The sequence below is a fragment of the Natator depressus genome, chromosome 12 (assembly GCF_965152275.1).
Source record: "Natator depressus isolate rNatDep1 chromosome 12, rNatDep2.hap1, whole genome shotgun sequence".
Lineage (NCBI taxonomy): Eukaryota > Metazoa > Chordata > Testudines > Cheloniidae > Natator > Natator depressus.
Window position 1 is genome coordinate 19,180,494 of NC_134245.1, and position 19,077 is coordinate 19,199,570.

The following is a 19,077-nucleotide window of genomic DNA, read 5'->3' on the forward strand; positions in this document are numbered from 1 at the left end:
CTTGTCCAACTTTAAAAAAAAATTTTTTTTTTTTAAATCCTTCTCGAGTTAATTAAACCTAAATGTGAAACTCATTCGGTAGCCAGGTAATAAGAGAGGCTAGCAAGTAGCCAGCCTGTATTTTATTAAAATAAAAGAGGGGTAGGTCCAAAAAAAGGCTTGACTGGAGCACAAGACTGGAAGCCAAGAACAAAACCTCTTTTTTAACCCTTGCTGTGACAACTTCCTTTATGGCTTTGGGCATCAAGTCACATTGTCTTGTTGGCTTACCTTTTTTCCAGCTCTGTAAAATGGAGATACTATTTACCTCACAGAAGTTTTGTAAGTATTAATTAACTAATGTTCGTGAAGTACATCACAGATTATCAAGCACCTTTTAGCATCCCAGCTGGCTAGCATGGCTCTGCTGTGCCCTTAATTTGGGCTCTCCTAAAAAGTCCACACAGGCCAGATATTCAGAACATTCCTTTCTGGTGTCCAGTTTATTAAGTCCTGCACAAAGTCTTTCAGAACACATCTTAAACTTACAAAGTCTTCATCCCTGTGTCAGCTTGGCCCAGTCCCTCCTCCCTGAGAGTCTGTCCTCTCTTTAAAAGTTCTTTTCTTTCACCTGAGCACCAAGCTCTCCTCCCTGGGGATCTGTCTTCCCGCTTTCTTAGCTGCACCTTTTGCCTGGAGTTTGGCCTTCTCCACAAGCCTTTCCTTTGCTGACTTTGGGCCCTTCAGAAACCTTCTTACTCCCTGAAATATCTGCGGGCATCTGCTAACAACTTGCAGCTGTCTCCCCTTTTATAAAGCCCAGGTGGGCTTCTCTTAAGCCCACTGGACAGCAGGTAATTAATCTATGTGCACTGGACCCTTCCCCATCTTAGAAGTGTCAGTCACTGTGTGAGAGACATGAATAATGCAATAGAAACACCAGTATTGTCATCTGTCAGTCTTGCTACAGTTGTCTACCCATTGTCTTTTTCCCTCCACAGCATATCATATCCAAATGTAGCAAATAACCTAATACACTGGCAAACTTGAAGATCTTGTGAGCATGGAGTGAGCTTTGCCCCCACCTCCCATTTCACAAACTTTTCTGGATATTGTTTTAACATTTTTAACTACAAACATCAAGCTTTTGGATTTTGTAGAAAGCTGCTGCTTTCTCCCAGATTTAAGGAGAAAACTTAGTGTAAACAGGGGAGAGGGGGACTTTATAAGGCAAAGGTCTATGCATTTGTTAAATCTGTAGAATGATGATATTGATGAGTTAGTACCCAGGTTTTGTTCTCCTTGTTGTCCTATCACAACCTCATTGTATTATGTGTCTTTTTGGAGGATAGCAAATGTCTAATTCAGTTTATTTCTATATCTTGTTTGTTATTGTACCATTGGTTTATAGAAGTTATTGTTTTAGAGTAGTAATGAAAAATGTATTGATTAGGAAATTAGTGTAACCTTAAATTTGAACAAAAAGTTCCTAAATCTTAAGAGAATCATTTTATTCATGAAGTCATTGATATATTGATACAAGGGTGGAGGCTAATTTTCTTCATTTATGCAGTATGTCAGTTACATTTTTTATTAAAGGAAATATTTTCAGTTGGGCTGGACATTATCGAGCATTACAATATGTTTATTAATTGGCTTGGAAAATATCAACAATGCTTTCTACTCCTGGACAAGGCTTCTCCACTCTCCCTTTAATCCTTTAATCACTTTAGTACAAATGACTTCTGCTCCAGGGATAAAGTGAAACAAGTTGCCTTTCACAGGGGTGGTTAGTAGTATGTAGATTTAAAGTATCCTTCAGTTGTTAGCTTCTTTTTATTATAGTCATTTTTCAAGAGGTATGAAGTTATAAATATTTAAGCTAGCAGACATTACAGACAAAATATGATATACAGACTTTCTTTATATAGGATAAGCTGTTAATGGCTTTTTCTTTTACAGCAATCAGCAGGCATTTTTATTAGAGAATGTCCCATGCAACAATGCAAGCTGCAGGAATATACATCGTATGTTTAAAGTCTACTGGGAGCTCTCTGACCTAAATCAAATCAAAGATGCTGTGCTGGCAACGTTCTTTGACATTTATGAAGATGTGAGTTCAACACACTTCACTGCATTTCTGCTTTTAATTGCCATCTGCCCATTCGAGCTTTCATTCTAAAGTACTACTACTTAGTATTTGACTTGAAAATCTAAAAAGCTAATGAAAGCTAATGAGTTAAATAAAACAAGTCCTTTAAAGTTGAAGGGTAAGCAATAGAATTTATGAAAGAACTGCCTGATTGATACACTAAGTGATACAAATACCTTGAATAGATTCATGTTTGTTAACTTTTTGGTGTACATTTTTTACATTTATACTAAAAAGGGAGTTCAGCAGCCCTTTGATATTCTTATCACTAGAGTAAAAAAAAAAAAAAAAAAGCTGCTTATTCTATGACTATTTAACCAAAATACTCAGATGTACAACTCTGTTGACTGAAAAATAATTTATGGCTGCATTAAGAGAATTTGGCAATTAATATTAAATCTTAGACCAAGTAAACTCATTACAGCATTGTACCCCAGCTACAACCACCAGAATTACTCTATCCAACCCCTAGTGTCTGTTGTTTTAATCCTTCCATGTGCATTTCAAGAAGCACTCCAACCCATATCTAGCAGGGACTCCTTTCTTCCCCTTGACCATTACCTTTGACAAGCTCCAAATCCAGTCACCCAAACCATCATACTAAATTACCCCCTACATAAAACATATGCTACAAAACCCATGATCCTCATTTCAATGCCAGGCCTTTCCTAAATTCTACTTCCTGTCTGACTTCTAAACCTTCAGTTATCTCCATGCCCTGATTAACTCTGCATCCCAAAACTAACCAGAGGCTATCTTTTGGTATATTCTCCATCTGGCCTCTAAATAGCTGCCCCTTCCATCTTTCCTGGACCACCGACCTTCTTGGAAGTAAGATAGGATTCCAAGGACGATAGGTGATTGTCAATTTTTGCTGTCCTCTAAGGTTTTTTAAAATACTTTCATTTTACCTAATATTTTAGATTGAAATAAGTACTTCAAAATATCATTGACCTTAAAGCTGATAACTACTTAGCACAGCCATGGTTTATGTTAAGAATTAATAAAAGTGATATAATTCACATTAAATGTAATGAAGGATTCAATGGCATTGCACAGTACACTGCACTTTGTACATAATGTTGTCTGCTGACTAAAGCAGTGCAAAATTAGATAAGAAAATCCAAAACCTGACACAAATTTAGGTCAAACCTGAAACTTTAGCTCAGTTTGCAAACTTAGTGAGTATTGGCCTGAGCCCAATTTCAGGTAATTAGGAGGCATATTTGATTTTGATTGCAAAGCAGTGAAAATCCAGCTATTTCATATAGAAATTTTGGTATTAAACTCCTAATGTTCAGTGTCACTTGTAATAAAAGATCTGATTTTTTTAAAAGATGTGTCCCTAATTACTTGGGGAATGTCCTGTTAGGTGCATAACTGGCCGTTTGTGCATGAAGTACATGATTTGCATAGTACACATTTTTGTGCTTTGTGAGAACTCATTTTTGAAAATCTAGGTTTCTGATATAAACTTCATAATCTGCCCTAAACAAGATTATTTGTAATTTACCATTATTTGGTGGATAGAGTAGTAAAATGGAGTAAAACCCTTGCCCCCATGTGGCTCCATTAGGTCTCCCCACATCATAGCTCAGTCACAGGAGGAAAAGGTGGGGCTCTATGCCTGATACTCTCCCCAGGGAGTAGGAAGAGTGTAGATCTCTCTCCCACCTCCATCTGCTTGTCAGCAGTGCAATAAGTTTCAGAGCTTTAGTAAGTTATTTCGCCCTTTCCCTGTTCCTAACCCCCCAAGATAAAAATTGTGCATAGTGAACATGGAAGTAACTAAAATTCCTTACCTGGTTTTCTCCTGGGGTGAGACACCTTACACAGGGTTGAGCCTTAGAGACAGCTGGGTCCTAGAAAACAAAATCTGTTTCAGTCAGAGACACTTGTGTGTAAATTATTGTCTGTAATTGATTTTTAAAAAATAGTGACACTTCCATTGTTACTGTACCTAAAAATAGAGTACTTCAAAACTGACTTGTATGTCTTAAATTCACGATTTCATAGGACACCATTTTTTAAATTAGATTTTTCTTAAAAACCTATGTTCATAAATAACTCTTGACAAGTTCTGAATAACAAGTTCTGTTTGGAGGGCATCCTCAAGGCAGTTATGTCTGATTCCCAACTGTTATTCTTTGCTGTGTCCAAAACGTAGTCGAAAATGGTTTTTGTATCTTTTTCTTCCTTTCCTTTTTAAGTAACTCATTTGGGGATATTTAGTTACATTAATATATACAAAAGTGAAACAACAAATTATGCAAGAAAATCATGGAAGGAAACCAAAGCGCATGCTCAGAGGAGTTAACCTTGCTACCTTTGAAAGCCATTCTTTCAAAAGTATCTGGATATCTGCTAATTTGGCTCCACAGCAGTCATTGAGCCAATATACCTTTCAGACAAGATCCGCTGGGGTAAAACTTTGTGATGGTTTTGAGTCATTCTAATCTCCAATTTCACTCCTTAGAGAGCTTCGAGCTGAAGGAGAGATCACCATCCCTTGTTCAAGTCAAGTGTCAGCTGCTGGTAATTCACCCAGCCAGCCTCTCAACTCAAAAGTAAAATTGTCCTCTGTAGAGTTGACATGATGACATAGTGTTTGGTGCTTATAGACAGAGCAGTTTCATGAGTATCTGACGAGCACCTGTGCTTTGAAAGTTGCATAGGTAGTAAACCAGTTAAATTAATTTCCCACACAAAATTGGGTGTTTTATTTTTTCTTTAATTTTTTGATGGGTCCTTGCACAGATTAGTTTAACAAAAACATTACTAGAATCAGGTATTCAGGTAGATAGGTTTTCAAGCTAAGCTGATTGTGTCAACTGTAATAAATAAATAAAATCCTTGGTTACATGTTTGTTTATATATAGCAGATAATTAAAAACTCATCATTTGCCAGCTGATACTATAATTATTCCAGGTATTTCAGATATTTTTACATAGTACCTACTTTATATGCAAATAGTTAAAACACCTCAACTTAAGTTGAGAACAGAGTTTGCTCATAAGCAAACAGAGTTTGGAAGAACACCCCTTTGCTGTTCTATAACCACTAGGCTCCAGAGGGAGTCATTTTCAGCTATCCAAGGTGCACATGGCTTTGAGGAATGGAGATGTCAAGGGGGAAGGTTGTTCAGAACTGTAAAAGGGGTTTTATGGTCTCATTTTCCCCTCTTTTCTGACTTGGGATGAGAGGTTGGAGAAGGAAACGGATTCCATTTTGTTACATGTAATTATTTAATCTAGATAATTTAGAATCCTAATGTGAAATCAGAGTTGTTTGGTGTCCTATAAATCTCACTAAGCACATAAATTGAGAAATATTTTCTCTCTTTAAGAGGATTTATGTTTACTGTATTTAGATGTTATTTAGTTTGCTAGTTTATTCTAATCTTTTGATTTCTTCCTCACAGGGAATCTTGGATATCATTGTACTAAGCAAAGGCTATTTCAAAAGTGACTTTGCCATCCACACATTAAAGAATAACTTTGAAGCAGATGCTTATTTTGTTAAAGTTATTGGTAAGAGATCACCATAAAATCATATACAAATGGGACTTCATGAAAGCAGTATGAATACTTTAACTATTATACTAAGTGAGATAATGCTAGAAAAGAAAAGCATAGTTGTATTAGTGTATCAAAAGTAAGTCTTAAAAATGGAGGGGGCTATTGCAGATGAAGAATTCTAAATACTATACAGAACTCTGACAAGTTATTTATCCTTTGTTTCCTGTTTTTCTATTTTAATTAATTCTATTATCTGCATTTAAAAGAACACTGTAAAGTATTTTAAACACAAATTTTGACCAACCCTATCTTAAAATAATATTTGCAGTACACTCCAAGTCAGACAGTCTTCACAGTGGGGCATTCTCCATGTCCATGGCAGATCACCTCTTCACTCTGAGCCTGGGCTTAGGCTTGTCCCTTAGGAGGAGCTCTCCAGAATTCTCTTGCTACAAGTGGCACATGCAGCAGACTCCATATTTTCCTTTATAGCAGAATTTTCACAGAACTTTTAAGATTCTTAAATAAATTTTTCTGCTTCTTCATTAGCTTAAAAATTTTTCTCAGAACTGCTAAACTCAAAAATTTTTGACTTTCTAAGGAGAATTTGAAGGCCAGCATTGCTTATTTCTTCCTTTTCCCCACTCAAAAACTGCAGACAGAGACAGCAGGCTGCAGGAACTCAACTCCCAGCTGGCTTGGGCAAGGTCCATACCAGGACAATTGAGCAAGCTGAAGTTAAACGTGACTCCCACCAGTACATGAGCAAGGTCCATGCAGAGACAATTGAGCAGGCTGCAGCAAAATTGGGGCCCCCAGCTGGCCTGTGGGTATGGTCCACACTGAGACAGCTGAAGAGACTGTAGAGAAACTGGCTCCCAACCATCATACAGGTGAAGTCTGTGCTGAGACAGTTGAGCAGGCATTTGGAAGCTTCCCACACTGACACCAGGCCAAAATCGATGACTCGTGAAACCCAAAAACAAGAGAAGCTTTTGGTTTTGGGTGGGTTTCCAGAGAAACTTGGATATGTCATCCTCAGCCCTGAGAGTATTGACTGCAGTTCTTATTGTGGAAGTCTGTTCTCCACTGGGAATCCATTGTGAGTTGATGCACAAAAACCCACCTACGTAAAATCTACTTGAAACTAGATTTCCCTAGCAGCTTGTCTAGAACTGATGATTCACCTGATTCTGATTTGCTGTATATTCCAAACTTCCAAAAACATGTCTGGAGAGCAACTAAGAGTCCACCTAAAGAAGCTGGAATTGCAGGTTAAACACTGATATCTTAGAAATATTTTGTTGGTAAGCTCTTTCGGAAGCAGACACACATAGCAGTTTGCTAAGGCTGTAAACGCAGGAATATGGCACTTCCTCCTCCTAGCTTGTGTCTTGTTTGAAGCTGCTGCTTTTCCAGGGTCCAGCAGAGAGATTACACATGAGGAGTGGGGGCATTGTTGCCTTTCTTAAGAGTTGGAAAACCAAGGCTGGGATTCTCTGGAAAACCATCCAACATCAAAAGCTTCTTTTTTGTTTTGGGGTTTCCCAAATCTGGGCAGGTTTTCCCTTCCATTCCATGTAAGGTGCTTCACACTGTGCCCTCATCTGGGATTGAGCTACCTCATTAAAATGGGTATGCTACATGAGAAAGAGACACTCCAAAAGCAGAGGCTTGGTCCAATTATCTCAGAAGTGTCTTCATATGCTTTTCCCCCAACAGCTCCTAAAAGTGGTAAAGATTGTGAAGGAACAGTGATTATTATCCCATTCTCATTAACCTTCAAATCTCAGTGCTGAGACCTGATTCAGATGCAACTGGAACACACACACTTTTGAACTCCCAGTAGCCCATGGTTCATATTTGTGTGAGGCAATTAACATCTGACTCTCCTAACCATCAGCAATCCAGTTTTCAAGTCATTTAGCTGCACGCAAACAGCAGAACAGAAAAAAATAAATGAAAGGGGTTATTTAGTGAATTAAGTTATTATAATTGCTCTTCCACAACACTTTACATTCAAGGATACTAAAATGTTTTATAAACTTTACTAAACCCCTGTGTGAGGGAGGCAAGTACTATTTCTGTTATTTTTTAAACAGATGGTAAAATGAAGCACAGAGGTTAAGTAACTTGCCAACTAGTCAGAACTCTTGACTGGTAGTCTTATACTGACTACTAGACCATACTACTTTCCTCATTACAAAAATTAGCTAGTTAGACTCCATAAGCAAGATAAGGAAAATTCTGTCTAGTCTGTGAATTTTCATTTTTGGCCCCTCTGTCGGACAGTCTTCACAGTGGAGCATTCTCTATCTCCATGACAGATAGAGGCCAGCCAGATGTCATGGGCTTAGGACCACCACTCAGCAAGAAGCCTCCAGAATGATAGCTTCTAAAGATGAAAAAAAAGTAAAAAGCTCTATTCAATTAGAACCATACATAGCAAAGCCTTCAAATGAAATTTAGGGATTTCTTGGAGGAATGCACTGTTCCCTTTCAACTACTTAACAAGTAACCAATAGTCATAAAAAAACAAAACAATTCTGGATATATTGTGATCATCTGAGGAGAGGTGAGACTGTCTGACATGAAGGATCCTAGAATGTGAACTCACAAGAAATAGAATTTTCCCTCTCTCAGTCCCCTCCATGTCAGACAGCCTTCACAGTGTGAAATAGAAAGTAATAAGTCATCTCTAGGGAAGGAGGGAGGAGGATTCCATTTACCTATGTAGAATTCAAAAGGGTTACACGAGCAACCTATTCCATAACACCCTTCTATCAAACGCTGCATCAGCAAGGATGAAGATGTCAACTCTACAGTATTAGAGGAAGTGTGAATGTAAGACTTTATAAGAGCCTTACAGACCTTCTCATAAGATGTGACTCATAACTCTCCACCCACAAAATCACTCATGTTCTAACAGAGTGCATAGTAATGAGAGGAGTTGTACCTGAGGCTTTAAGTGCCTCTACTGTATACATCTTTATTCATTATTAGGTGGTGTTCACATCTAACTTATGTGTTTCTACTCCGTTACAATGCTTGGGTTCAACCAGAAGGAGCAACAGTACTACTTTCTATTTTATGAGAGATTGTGGTAACCTTGGGGATGGAAGCCTGGATAGTTTGCAGAACTAGAACGTGTAACTGGGGTTTCATTGAGAGCATGCCAAGCCTCAAAACTGCCTTGGATCAGGAGGTGGAGAGTAGGCAAGATACTTTCAGGGAGAAGAGGAAGAGATATCAATCATGAAGCTAAAAGTTGTTTTTTATTAGAACTTGTAGAACACAGATCAAGACCATGACATAAAATATTTCCACAGAGCTGACAAGAGTGGTAGTCCTCAAGGATCTGTTATCTGACAGCAGTGAAAGATTCTCATGGGTTTCTTACAGTGTGATGTTCTGCAGTGGTTGACTTCTCTTTCCAGCCTTGAGCCCCCTAGTCAGGCCATCTTGTAAAAACACTAGGATGTCCTTTGCTACAGCTGACTTTGCCCTGATGTGTCCCCCTTGTAACACCAACATCTAAGCCTTAAGTAATACAGAGACATTTGTGAATGTCCTCTGACATCCTAGGAAGGTGCTTATCATTTTCCAGAAGATAGCACTATCAGTAGCCCATGGCTCATATTTGTGTGAGGCAATTATCATCATCATTAACATAGCATTGTTTTAGAGCAGGGGTCTCCAAACTTTATGAGACGAGGGCGATATTAGATTTTTGAAGGGGCTTCGTGGGCCGAAGCAATTGTGAAAGAAATTAAATATATGCAAAATATATGCAAAATTGTTTAAAAAACAACACTACTCTACTCGTCTCAGTATATAAAAGTTAATCGATGCAAGTACTGTGAAATCACACAAAATATTTGTCAATACATTAAAAATCATTTCACATTTTTTTATTTTATTTCTCAAAACTCACATTTGTATCATACAAATACACACATTCAAAAATAAAGACGTATTATTTTAGAATTAATGAGCAGTATGGTACTGATGTTTTTCTGACAAAATTGCATTTAGCTGTGGTTCAAAGTTAGTGTTCCCTATCCTCAAAATTGATCGTAAATGTTCATCAGTCTGCCTGCTTTTTGCTGATGGATATCTATGCCTGCCTGTTCGCTTCTCCTGCTCGGCTGCAGCAACGGTTCTCCCTAAGTTGGCTCCCCTTTTGGGGGGACACTGGCTCCCAGAGGCACTCAACCCTCCACACAGCTTAGCTGTGTTGCCGCCCCGCGTGAGCTGCTGCCGGTGGTCACTCACCCTGCCTGCTCGGCGCGCCTGCTCAGCTGTTCGCCGCTTCTCCCCTGTTGGTTGGAGGGCCGGACAAATGGAAGCCCCAGGCTGGATCCGGCCCGTGGGCCGTAGTTTGGAGACCCCTGTTTTAGAGTAATACATCAATACCATTTGCTGCTTCTGAGCACACATACTGTGTGAACAGTACCAATGTACATTTGGTCAGTAAAGTAGAGCGTACACTCAGGATCTTCATACATGAAGATGAGGAAGTCGATCTCGGTCTCTTAAGAACAGAATTCATGGTTCTTGCAGAAGGTTACTTACAGGGTAACATTTAAAAAAAAAATTGAGATCTAAAATCACTACCAGAGTATATGTGGACTGAAAGTTTACAAATATAGTAAACATATTTTAAAACAAATTATTTGAAAATATTCTTCTCTTATATGCAAAAACATAAATTAGAGTTCTTTGTTTCCCCTAGTACAGTTAATTTCCTTAACATCTAAAACAGTGTGAAGAGTAGCATAAATCCCTGTACTTGGATCTTGGATGTTGAATAGTTTAACAGGTAATGACATATTTCAGAGACTGTAGAGTAATCCAAAAATAATTTGATCAAGATGGCATACGTTCTTGGTGTTGGTCCTAAGAAATCGTTTTCTTTTGTGTCCATTTTTAAAACACATTTGGAATGTTAGTCTGTAGTATAATAGAGAGAGGCCTTTCAAAAAAATTTTTTTTTTTTTTTTTTTTTGGTGAGGGAAGCATTTGGCAATAGTGTAATTATGTGAGGTGGTAGGTGAGGACAGTGCCATCAGTATGCAGATGACATATAACTTTTTATTACTGTCATTCAGCTTGAATATGTCTTTTCTAGTGCCTGGCAATGGCTAGGGCTGGGAAGAGGGTTAGCTGGTTAATCACAGTTTAGAGAAGGATATGGTTATGTTTGTTGGCTAAGGGAAAAAACAAGAAGAAATGGTAGCGATGCTTGATTTGAGGGACAGTACCTGTCATTTGTCACTCAGATTCACAGTTCCTGGAGGCTCTTGTATCCACACCCCTGAGTGACATAGCTATGCCAAGCTAACCCTCAGGTCAACAGAAGAAGCTACTGTCACTCAGGGAATTGGTTTTTCTACAGCAACAGAAAAACCTCTTCCGTTGCTGTAGGCTACATGGATGGTATGCGATTATACCACTATAACTATGTCACTACACTCCCTATAATGTGGATATGGCCTTAATTGTGTTTCCACCTGTATCTTTGGGCTTCCCCATCCATTGTCATATGGGCTCCTCTCGGCTCTTTTTCTCTCCAAAAGAACTGAAAGTACAACCCCTATAACTTCTGCTTTTAGTTGATGACACCCCGTTAGAGGTGTACTTGGAGCTTATCTTTGATCTGTTTTCATACTAGAGCACTAACTTAATTTACATCAGTGTACCTAGTTAAACTAATTTGTTGTGCAGTGTTTAACTTTTTGTGAGAGAGTATTTCATTCAATGTAGTATATAATTGTTTTTACACAACCATTTTACTTCCCCCAGATTCCAGCTATGCAAAAATGTAAATTAAATAGTGCTTTTAAGGATGTACTGGGAAGTAGAAATTGTAAATTAATGATATACACCCTGTAAAAAGCATATTTTTCATTTCCCTTGTTTTTCTTTTAAAGTGGTATTTCTTACATCTTAAATTGAAGACCTACTGATTACTTTAAAAAGACCAATTTTGTAGAATCAGAGTTCCTCTGAAAGATCACAGATTTGTCACCAGGTTATTAGAGTATCGTTATTTAATCAGTGTTTTACATGGTTGAACCAGTCTTAAGTCTTGGCACAAGGATAAAGTATGCTCAGGAACAGATGTTGGTATTAAGGAGCAAAGAAAATAAAAAGTGAATGAGATATTAATTTGCAATCTGCTGATGAAAGCCTTGACTTCTTTTTCATAGTCAGCAAGCTATTTCCTCAAGCATGTGTCTCCCCAAGCTGTTACTGAGAGAGATGTAATATTGACTTTACATCACTGTTTAAAGGGGCAACTTAAATATCACACTTCTGTTCAAGTAACACCACATGCTACTATAAATTAAAGAAATTAGGATGGAAAATACCTTTTTTATTAAGTTTATTTATTGTGCACACCTTGATAACACTTTCTATTGTCAGTTTAACTGTTTTGCCTGAGTGTTCAGTCAGTTCCTCGTTAGTCTAGGTCTTTCACTCAGCAACAGGGAAGAAAGAAATACCTTAAAGGAAAACATTACTGTAAAACCACAAAAATTGGCAGGATGTCAGAAGCAGGTTTATTATCAAACTCCTATTAACTTGGGTTTTTTAATTGCGTTCATTTCAAACTTAGAAAAAAGGTTTAAAATTACTGAGAGTAATCTGATGACACCGTTTGGCACTAATGTGAGGCAAGGGCCGGTCATTTTGAACACCACATTTCAAAAACTAACAGTTTGTCTTAAAATGAGGTAGGGGGAAAGGAAATGCAAAGTTAAGGCAGAAACTCTAGTCTACAGTGTTGTGCTTAAAGACTGTAGTGCCCATGGTAATTTTGTTTAAATTTGGACAGTATTTAAAAGAAAGTGGAGGCGGGATACAAGACTAACTTAGAATCTAAGGTCCAAGAGAGAAATATATTTTACTGCTCTGAGTATACATTCACAGTAGTAAATATTTTATATTAAGGATAAATAGTACTGTGGAAATATAAGGGGAAGATAGCAGAAAAAAATCTGTATTGAGCACTACATTAGTTAAGTTTAATGGAATGGTAACTTTTTAAAATACCACAGGTACTCTGTGCTTTACTTCTGTGTTAGAGACTTTACACTGCGAGTTCCAGTTTGGGAAGGATCTCCCAGCACACAAACTGAAGAAGACAGTCATAAGGCTGCATTCCAAGGACCCTTTCACAAGCCCTGGTGAAGGGAGCATCCTGGTTGTGGGGCTCGGAACAGGAAAGGCAGTCAGGGACTAAGCCTCACCATATGCAGCACTGCTGCAATTTAGGCCACCTAAGGGCTGATTAAAGTACTCTGGGGACCACAAAGTGTTATACCAATAAAATAAAAGCCAGAAGGATCTTATTAAAGGGAATAAGGCAAAATGCCACATTTATTGTGTATACAGAAAGAATCATAGTAAGCAGTTAGTTATAGCTATAACATTCCATTCAGTTTCATATTCACACATTCATTCATACCCACACACACACAGGTTCTGCAAGGTTGTTATCATAGTTACCAGCCTTAGAGTTGCTCATGCCAAGCCACTGGCCAGGTGGCCTGGACATGAGGAGGGAGCAGGGCTTTGTCAGATGCTCATCTGATGCTCCTGGAAGTTGGTTTGCAGAATCAGACCCCAAAGTTCTCAGTTTCTAGAGTCCATTTTTATAGGAATTTTTTCCTATGCCAGTCTATGGGAATTGCTTCAACATGCTGTTGCTGAATCAATCAGCAGATGGCACATTCCTGATGGCTCCGTGCTGCCAGATGTTATCTTGTTCTTTGGTTCTCCCATCCTTGAGGCTGTTGTGTGGATTCCAGTCTGCCCTCTGTGGGTCCTCTGGTTATTTCCATTTGACGCCTTCTTTGGCCGATGGACACTGGATTCTTAGGCTGGCACCTCCCTGATCATTGTTATTATCCACACCAAGCATCCATCCACATACATCCTCTATCTCTATTTTAATTGAAATTGTTAACAAAGCGAGATGAATACAACAAAAGGGCGGGGAGTCTCTGGGTGCTGTTTCTGTTGTTACAGAGTATTGCTTTGAGTCTCTCTCTGTGTAAGTAGTTGTTGTCACAAAGAATTGCTTTGAGAACAGACTCTGTCTTAGAATGTACTAACACAATTAGCAGCTTGCAAGTTTCACACACAGAGGGAGAGAAACAGTACCAAAAACCAAGAGACCTCTTAATTAGTAATACCCTGGAATTTAAACTATGGGGACTCAAACTCATTTGTGATTTTAATACAGAACTTCTTTAATATGATCCAACATAATCCCCCTGCAAAGTACTCCAGGATTGGGAGAGTAAAAAGATGTTTAGGCCTGGTTTGCATTGGAATGCATTTCTGTTATAACCTATGTTGTGAATTTGAACCAATATTTATACTCCTATAATCCTCCATATGGACCCTTTTATTCTAGTATCAGAATGCCTTTTTTCAGTTTACTGCATGTTGGTTGGGAAGCTTAACCAAATAACTCCACTCTTTTACTAGAAAAAAGTACCCACGTGGACCTTACAGCTGTATAACTATATTAGTTTAAATGGTAAAACTTTACAATGTAGACAAGCTTTCAAAGCTACCTTGCTCGTTCTCATCCTGGGTTGTAAGTTCTGTGCTACGCCTCTCAGAGGTGCAGCACAGAATTTAACCGCACAAGTGATTAATTCACATGATGAGCCAATTATCTGTAAAATAGTATTTCAGAAGGTTCTGGTTAAATTGAAAAGAAAAACTGGCTTTTTAAAAGATAAATAAATGACCCACCTTGATTATCATGCGCATTATAAAGAGAGGTTTCAAAGAGGGATGGGCTATTACCAGCAGGAGAGTGAGTTTGTATGTGTGTCTGGGGGGGGGGGGGGGTGAGAGAACCTGGATTTGTGCTGGAAATGGCCCTCCTTGATGATCACTTTAGATAAGCTGTTACCAGCAGGAGAGTGGGGTGGGAGGAAGTTTTGTTTCATGGTCTCTGTGTGTATATAATGTCTTCTGCAGTTTCCACGATATGCTATGCATCCGATGAAGTGAGCTGTAGCTCACGAAAGCTCATGCTCAAATAAATTGGTTAGTCTCTAAGGTGCCACAAGTACTCCTTTTCTTTTTTCTTTTTACGAATACAGACTAACACGGCTGTTACTCTGAAACATAACACACACAGTAGACACTTAAGTGTATTTACATTACAATATTATCTAAGTAACAAGTTTGATCATACATTTCATATTTTTGATTCATTAAGTTCGCGTGTGGTAGGGGAGCAACTTTCTGCTAATAGAAATAGAGCTATATTTTTAAACAGATTTTCTTGAACATACCCTTTCATTGTTTGCTTTTTTCATGTAATCAGAATGTGGGGCAACCATTGCTTCTACAAAAATCCCATGTTTGCATATAACGATGCATGAGTCAGTTTTATACATGTATGTAGGTAACAGGGTATCACATACTTCTGTGTACACATGCTTTGTTTTGTGGGTGAAGGAGTTGTATGTGTTTAAAACCATATAGAATTTTTTTTAAAAATGCAAACAGGCCCCAGCATTACTAATGAGTAACTATTTAAGAAGAAGCTCAAGTTAAATTACATGTTTTTAGTGTGTTAACCCTATATAATAAAAATATGTTCATTATACACTCCGACAATCCCATACTACTTTTTTAAGGTAGATTACAGTTGTATGTCCTATAAAAAATACTAGCTGTAAATTTGATATATTCTTGCATTATTCAGACACTGCTTTTATATCCCAGTATATTTAGAGCACTAGGCTATGATATATTACGTTGTTCAATCACAGGAACACAGCTAATTTACCCAAACCATTCTTTCAATGAGCTAGCCATCTTGTACTTGAGCAGAGATTAACCTCCATAACAATAATGAATGTAGAAATTATAAATTGATTACCAGTTAAACAAGAGCTTGTCATCGTATTAGACTGAATGAAAGTTCAGAAAACAATATTCTGCTGTTTCTGGTCTACAGTTGGACTAACTGATAGTTTGACTCAGGAAAAACTTAGATTTCTGTGTTGCATACTTTTTGTAACGGTTTACAATGCACCATAAAACAATCATTGAGTTGAGTTTTTATAGATGGGACCAAGTATTGTGTAAGTAAACTTCTCTTAGTAAAGTAAATTAAGAGTAGTGACTAAACACATAAGCATCTTAACAGTATGATCCTATTACATATTTGAACGAAGTTCAAATCTTTTGACATCATGAATCAGGTCAGTGCTCAAAATCAAGTATAAGTGGATTTGGGGGGGGTGGTTGTTGGGTTTTTTCCAGATCTTTGTGCTGCTAAATGAAATGACCAGTAGTACTTCCTGCCATTCATTTTAAATTCTAGTGTTCTGTGATGCCAAAGATTCAACTGTGAATTTTTTTTAGTTATTTGTGAAGTCAATGCTTGCTGTTCCAAATCTCAGCTAGACACTGGGGGAGACTATCAACAGCATCACCCAAGTTCAATGGCATAGATGCACAGATCTGTCAATTATCTGTACATTGTAGGTTTGGTGTTTTCACTGGAGTGTCCTCAATTCTGGAGCTCGCACTTCTCCTCCCCTCTCTCCCCCTCCCCCCCCCCCCACACCCTTCACCAGAGACCTAGCTTGTAATGGCAGAGCCCAAATCTGCAGCCATTTGAAATCTGAGAGGCAGACTTTCACTTGTGTTACAGGAAGCCACGAGGAGGTTACATTTTAATGCATTAGCAGGCACTTGAGTAAAAGCTGGATGTACTTTGTGCAAACTCTCAATATTAAAGGAACCATTATGTGAATAGATAACTTGGACAGATAACATCCCTTATTCAAAGGGATAACCAGAAATGACAGGACAAAGGAGGAGGAGATATCTTGGTCTTCTCCAATCAGAATGATCCATTGTGTGCTTTTTTCATTTGCACTAGGTGATGTGACAGAACACATTTGATTATGCATCAGACAGCTTTCGTGTCCTCCTTTAGTTAATTATAACTAAGTATTTAAGTGACAACACTTATTTAATCTAGTAAGATTTAAATATAATCAGAACTGTCACATACATTATGCATTACGTGCAACTACATACATTTGTCAATAACAGTAATTTCTAACTGATGGGATAAATGATTGTTAGGAATTTGTTTGATAGATATATTATAATTTTTCACAAATATAAACAGTTTTATTACTACCTTGAAGTTTACTGATTCCTTTTTTTAATCTGATAAAAAAAAGTAAGTAAACTGTAGGAGTAGTCATGTACTTGAAATGAAGGATAATGAGCACAGTGTACAATGCAACTATTTTTAGCATACATTTTAATTTGTTTGCATTTTTCTTAAGTAGCAAATCTATCTTTGCAACTACCTGATTGGTAGGTGTAATAAGTGTGATAGAGCAGTGATTAGCTTATTAACTTCTGCAAAGTGGCATAATTTAAATGGATCAATAGTCTTTTTAAATGTTTATTCTTTTCATTAACTATTTTACAGAGAGGCAAGCTAAGTATACCTATGTAGAGGGGCTTGAATTGATGCTTTACACTAGTAGATTTCAGAGAGAGGTAATGCTTACTGTAAAATTGTTTGACAATATAATAACTATAAACCCCGTTTCTGTTTTTCCACAGTTCTTAGTGGCCTCTGTTCTAACGATTGTCCTAGTAAAATAACAGTAAGTATAATTATTTACATTGTTAATGAAATTAATATCTAAAGGGCGCAGTCTGAATTGTGCCCCTTCGTCCTGACTGCAGTACAAACATACAAGAAACAGCTGCTGCTTGGAAGAATTTACAGTCTAACTTAAGACAAGGAGCAACAAGTGGGTGGGTGTAACTGACGAAGGGAATGGGAACGGAAGAGTAGGAGTAACACTTAAAAGTACATGCGGTTCTCAAGACTGACTACATCCAAAATCTGCAGACTTTTTACAAAAGATAATAAACAATTTCTATCAGTAATCACTAATAGCCACCCAGCTAGCTATTATTAGTTGGCAGTTTTCCATATTCACAGTACAACTGGGTCTGGAAAAGGAGCTTGAAGAAAGTAAAATTAACAGATTTTTTTTAAAAAATAATTCAGGTTTATATAATGAATAAGAATTTCATTTTAACAAGACATTGATTATACTGGTGTATTTAGCGGTTAAGAAATTGCTACATATGGAACCAACTTTCCAGTCAAATTTATTTACTTATTTAGGAGACATTTTGTGATGTGAAATAGCAAACCATTCTCACAATATTAAAAAGTCAGCTGAAGGAATAAAAAAGAGGGAATCACATCAGAAATGAACATTAATAAACAGATGTTGGGGAAAGTTTATTACTCAGTGCCACTGTTACGGGGACTGCTCTACTCACAGCTCAGCGGTATCCTTCTTGTGGCTCATCCGGGGAATTAGCTCTTTCACCTGGTCTGACACCCCATCCTGTGGTTACGCAGTTTGTCATTCCCCTCAGCTACTCCGTGGCCTCTCATGTGCAAGGAGCAGCAGCACTGTCCTCTTCATAGCTTAGCCCTCTGGCTAAGTCACATTAAAGTTATTGCCCCTTCTGGGGGATCACAAGTCCTTTGAAGTAAACTGTCCCAGGCAGTCCGTTGCCCACTGGATGATCTGTGCCACTTCCCCAGTGGCTGGTAGGGGAACCCAGGCCCATCCTCTATGCCACATTCTAGTTCAGGGACTTTCAGCCAAGCAGCTCTGGGCTTTTACTCGCCCAGCCCTTTCTGCTCCTTTCCTTGACTGCTTCCTACTCTGTCCTTGCAGCTTCGTGCTCTTCCCCTGTGTATCAGGGAGTGCCTCTGCAGGTTTCTTCCCCCAGCCTGCCAACTTCCTCTCTTTTAGATACTGCCCAGCTCCTCCCCTCTAGCTGGACTTGATCTGTAGTTAGGCCCTAGCACTTTCTAGGTTTCCTCCAGGTGCAGCCTAAGGTTAATGGGCCTAATTTATCCCTGCAGAGCTTGTGTGGGGTAGACACCCCATCGCAGCCACTTAAATAACACTGAATGTAAATATAATTCCCCTACAAAAAAGTATTAGGAGCTGTTTGCTACAGTATAAGTAACCTTTTATGACAATATCAGCATGAAACTCACTTTGTACTTTCAGCTCTCCTCACACCCATACTGTTCATAAGTGTCCCTCTTATAAGTGTTTTGTTCACTGCCTTCTTCTTCTTTGCCTTGTTCTCATGACTTCAGCTACTGTCTCTGGGCTTGTCTACAGTACTGCTTACATCTATGCAACTTATGTCTAGGGCCCTACCAAATTCACGGCCATGAAAAACGTGTCATGGACCGTGAAATCTGGTCTCCCCCCATGAAGTCTGGTCTTTTGTGTGCTTTTACCCTATACTATATGGATTTCACAGAGGAAAACAATATTTCTCAAATTGGGGGTCCTGACCCAAAAAGG

General features: G+C 38.2%; 1 protein-coding gene across 1 annotated transcript in view; it reads left to right on the forward strand.

The window, feature by feature from the left end:
* The window catches only part of ITFG1 (integrin alpha FG-GAP repeat containing 1), a 208,258-nt gene that overhangs the window by 124,768 nt on the left and 64,413 nt on the right, over positions 1–19,077 (forward strand). Inside the window, exons 11-13 of the mRNA XM_074968663.1 lie at positions 1,942–2,092; positions 5,554–5,662; positions 17,285–17,328. Coding sequence (XP_074824764.1) covers positions 1,942–2,092; positions 5,554–5,662; positions 17,285–17,328 — 304 coding nt within the window. The remainder of the gene's footprint in view (positions 1–1,941; positions 2,093–5,553; positions 5,663–17,284; positions 17,329–19,077) is intronic.